The sequence below is a fragment of the Lynx rufus genome, unplaced genomic scaffold, assembly GCF_022079265.1.
Source record: "Lynx rufus isolate CCGP_SWC_20201006 ecotype Redwood Valley unplaced genomic scaffold, mLynRuf1.p SCAF_7, whole genome shotgun sequence".
Taxonomy (NCBI): domain Eukaryota; kingdom Metazoa; phylum Chordata; class Mammalia; order Carnivora; family Felidae; genus Lynx; species Lynx rufus.
In genome coordinates, this window is record NW_025814889.1 from 75,441,745 (window position 1) to 75,446,653 (window position 4,909).

The following is a 4,909-nucleotide window of genomic DNA, read 5'->3' on the forward strand; positions in this document are numbered from 1 at the left end:
ATTAAATTATTATTTTCATATAATTTCATATCCTAAAAACCCTCTGTGGTACTGTTATTATCTTCTCTTAATATGCAAGGATATTGAAGTAAGAGCGTTATGTATCTTGTACATAAAATCATAGCTAATTAGTGGTGGACCTGGGATTCGATCTTAGTTTAATGCAGGAGCCCACATGTTTAGCCACTGCTCTGTGATGCTCACTTATTCCCTGGGCATCAACTTTTCAGCACTACCCATGTTTTAACTACCCATAAACTGAGCTGATTTTTCAGTCTTGAGCCTTTGACTGTATTTTTTAGGCAAACTAAATATATGTGAGAAACACACTAATCATACACTTTCTTAAAAGTGTTGTCAAATTCGCTCAGAGAACTATCATTATTGACCCTCACTAAATCAGTTTGAGCTCCCATTTCATTAATTGTAGCATTCATTGTTTTCATGTCCATGTTCTTCCATGGAGAATACTAAGAACAAGGACCATACCTTAATCATCTTTTTGTTCTAAGTGGCTGCACGAAACCCAGGTTATAATAGAAAACAAAACTGTTCACTGGGCAATAGTGATACGAAAAGAGAACCAATGCAATTAGAAAATTCCTTGGGGGATAATAGACCTTTGGCTCCTGTGGTGTTTTGTATTATTTCTAGGGAAAGGCCTTTGTAAATGGACTTGGGGAACTACAGCACCATCACGGAGTTTATCCTCCTCGGGCTCTCTGCCAATCCCCACGTCCAGGCTGCACTCTTTGTGCTCTTCCTGGGGATTTACCTGCTGACCATCATGGGGAACCTGATGCTGCTGCTGGTGATCAGGATTGATTTTCACCTGCACACACCCATGTACTTCTTCCTGAGTCACCTCTCTTTTGTCGATATCTGCTTCTCTTCGGTCACTGTGCCCAAGATGCTGGAGAACCTTCTGTCTCAAAAGAAAACAATATCAGTAGAGGGCTGCCTTGCTCAAGTCTTCTTTGTGTTTGTTGCTGCAGGAACTGAAGCCTGTCTGCTTTCTGCAATGGCCTATGACCGCTATGCTGCCATCTGCCACCCTCTGCTGTATGGACAGATCATGAGTAAACAGCTGTATATGCAGCTTGTGTGGGGTTCGTGGGGACTGGGCTTTCTGGATGCACTCATCAACATCTTCCTAGCTGTGAAGATGGTCTTCTGCAAGGCCCAAATCATCCCCCACTACAGCTGTGAAATGCCCTCTCTCCTCTCACTGTCCTGTTCCGATATCTCCAGCAACCTCATTGCCTTGCTCTGCTCCACTCTTCTACATGGACTCGGAACCTTCCTTTTGGTCTTCTTATCCTACACCCGTATAATCGCCACCATCCTGAGCATCAGCTCCACCTTAGGCAGAAGTAAGGCCTTTTCCACCTGCTCCTCCCACCTCATCGCAGTGACCCTTTACTATGGCTCAGGTTTGCTCCGCCATCTAATGCCAAATTCAGGTGCGCCCCTTGAGCTGATCTTTTCTGTGCAGTATACTGTAGTCACTCCCATGCTGAATCCTCTCATCTATAGCCTGAAGAACAAGGAGGTGAAGGCAGCTCTGGCAAGAACTTTGGAAAAGTATTTGCAACATATCAGGTGCTGAAATGAAAACAGAGCATGGTGGAGAACTGGAACATATCTGCATACAAAAGGATATTAAGTGAGTTTACAATAGTAAGCTGTACTCCTAACTACTTACAATGTCAGATGCCGCAACCTAAATTAGAAGTGCATGTGACAATGACACAAAGTAATTATAGGAAGGATGGTTCAATTTCTTTTCAAGGCAAACAAATTATTAAATAATAAGAAAGTTTTGTGATGAACATATTGGTTCACTTTTCTCATTCTAAAATATTTCACCTTAGGCTTTCATTTAGAAAAGTCATTAGTTTCATTGATCTGTCATTATTTTTTTAATGTTTATTTATTTTTTGAGACAGAGAGAGACAGAGCATGAGTGGGGGAGGGGCAGAGAGAGAGGGAGACACAGAATCGGAAACAGGCTCCAGGCTCCGAGCCATCAGTCCAGAGTCTGACGCGGGGCTCGAACTCACAAACCGTGAGATCGTGACCTGAGCTGAAGTTGGACGCTCAACCGACTGAGCCACCCAGGCGCCCCATCTGTCATTATGTTTTATTGAGTTTTGGGCATACACATCTGAGAAGAATGTAGGGCCCTGGATCTATAAAAGAGAAAAGTCATAGATAAGGGTAAACGGTGAGAAAGATAAAGACTTCCAACTGGGTGACCACAGGAGACACACATGAAAAGCTGAAAGTTCTGCAGAGAAACAATAATCATATTGAGGCAGAGGTCAGACTCTTAAAATTTCCAAGAACTTTTATGTATGTGTGGAGTGATGGCCAGATCTCCAGTGAGAGAGGCTGCAAGGAGGCTCTATGTCTCTAGGAACCTCACTTCTCACCTAGCCTTCACTCAGACTTGTATTTTCTATAATAAGCTGACCTTATCTGTGTTCTTTTGCTTGTAGAGTACAGGCTATGAGCTTTAGACAAATAATCTGGTTTTGATCTCATCACAAGTGAATTCTGAAATTGTCCTTGCCTCTCATCTTTCGGCTGTCAAACAATTGGTTACTGTTTAGGGACCAGTGGTTTGCTGGATTTAAGGTACTGCATCACCTCCAACTAATTCATTTCTATCTATAAAATATAAACCCAGGGGCGCCTGTGTGGCTCAGTCAGTTAAGCGTCCAACTCTTGATTTCAGCTCAGGTCATGATGTCACAATTGTGAGATTGAGCCCCACGTCAGGCTCTCTTGTTGGACGTGGAGCCTGCCTAAGAATATCTCTCTCCCGCTCTCTCTCTCTCTGCCCCTCCCTAACTTGCACATACACGTGTGTGTGTGTGCTCTCTAAATAAATAAATAAGTAAATGAATAAATAAACAAACAAACCCATTCTCACATTGCTTCTCATTTGTTTAAAATTTTTTTAGGGTTTACTTATTTTTGAGAGAGAGAGAGACAGAGTGCAAGTGGGGGAAGGGGCAGGGAGAGGGAGACACAGAATCTGAAGCAGGCTTCAGGCTCTGAGCTGTCAGCACAGAGTCCAACAAGGGGCTCAAGCTCACGAACCGCGAAATCATGACCTGAGCTAAAGTCAAGAGTCTGACTCTGAACCGACTGAGCTACCCCGGCACCCCTGCTTCTGATTTGTTTAATCTATATTTTACTATTCTCTAATCCATTGTAGTTGAGAAAAAAGGGGAAAAGTAAGTACAAACTATTGAATTCACTTAATATTAGCTTACATTTTTCTCAAGCTACTTTCATAAACTCACTTTGTCCCAGTTGTCAGTTATACAGGCTTTTCATCCTCATCTAGCCATTGATAACTCACAGAAAGGGCCTCTTCTCATCTGATACTCCAGAAAACTCCAAATACATTATCTCACTCCACAGACAACAGAATATTCAAGGCCTTCTTTGGATTCTCTGACCTAAGGTGAAGCATCAGTGAACCCTCCAAGGTCAAGCTTTCTATGGTGAAGGGAAGTTTACGGCACTGCACCTGAGAAGAAGGCTGGTTATAGTCAGTGCGCAAACGTCACAGAATGATAGTAATTGTCACAGAAAGATACCAAGAGACTCAGTCAAATTCCCTTTAGAATAAATAAAAGATATGAAATCATAACTGCGTGAAGACATCCCTTCAAATCTAAAGGCTCAGCAGTTGCTCCTTTGGAGGGGCAATGACCTTGAACTTTGATGCCCAGAGTGCTACACCATTGCTTACTATACTGCCTGATCAGCGACAGGATCCTCTCTAGGCCTCAGAGAAGCTCTTCTTACCATTCCCTCAAGGGTTTTTGTATTTCCGGCCTGCAGAAATTCGGGAGATTCTGCCTGCGTTTTGGCCTTCCCAAGAGACATAAATAACTAGTAATGATCCTATTATACACCTGAGTGCTTAGTGTTAAAAGGTTGAATTTATGGGAAAATTTTCAATATTAATTTCCCAGGAACACCATTTCCTAAGCATGCCTGAAGCTTCTTCCTCTAAGACAGGTGACAAAAAAGGCAGCAAATATGCCAGAGAGGGAGCCTTGCAGTGTGACAGTTCATGAGAAGTTTGTCAATTTTACCCTGATTTCATCACGTTCTTTGCTTTTACTTAACACCTTTGCAATCTATTCTATTACTTTTATCACTTTATCTTTACAAAAAATATCACACTTACTAAAAAATGTATAAAGCATGTATGTACCAGTTAAAGAATGATTATGAAATGAAAACATACATACCCACTACTCAGCTTAAGAAATTATTCATTCTAGGGGCTCCTGGGTGGCTCAGTCGATTGAGCGTCCAACTCTTGATTTAGGCTCAGGTCGAGATCTCATGGTTGTTAGATGGAGCCCTGCATCAGGCTCCATGCTGGAAGTGGAGCCTGCTTAAGATTCCCTCTCTCTTCCTCCGTCCCTCCCCAGCACTGTGTGTGTGTGTGTGTGTGTGTGTGTGTGCTCTCTCTCTCTCTCAAAAACTACAATTTTTTTAAAGAAATTATTCATTTTACTACCTCTCCTTCACTCCCCAAAACTGACTACTCCTCTGAATTTTTTAATCATTTCCTTTGGTTTTCTTTATATAATTTACTTTTGCCTGTTTCTGAACTTTATATAAATAGAATTAGGATATATGTATTGTTGTGACTTGCTTCTTTTCATCCATAGGAAGTTATCACCAGAGCCCTGGTTTGGGGACTCCGCTGTGATGTGTCTAAAATTGCTAACATATGCTGCTGCTTACCTCAGTAAGGGATTCTATGCCCTTTGGCCTAAGATGGGAGTTTTCAGATTTGGTCCCTAACTAATACTTTTCTCAGGTTACGGGTTTAGAGACCAAATGCACCTTCTGACAAGGCATACACTGGAAT

General features: G+C 42.0%; 1 protein-coding gene across 1 annotated transcript; it reads left to right on the forward strand.

The window, feature by feature from the left end:
- The first annotated feature begins 670 nt into the window (after nt 1-670).
- On the forward strand, nt 671-1,609 carry LOC124502363 (olfactory receptor 8S1-like). The gene has a single exon (XM_047066989.1). The coding sequence runs from the start codon at nt 671-673 to the stop codon at nt 1,607-1,609; it is 939 nt and encodes a 312-aa protein (XP_046922945.1).
- The last annotated feature ends 3,300 nt before the right edge of the window (nt 1,610-4,909 follow it).

Bases quoted from the DNA above. Each gene is read 5' to 3' on its own strand.
- LOC124502363 (XM_047066989.1), top strand. From the start codon at position 671: ATGGACTTGGGGAACTACAGCACCATCACGGAGTTTATCCTCCTCGGG.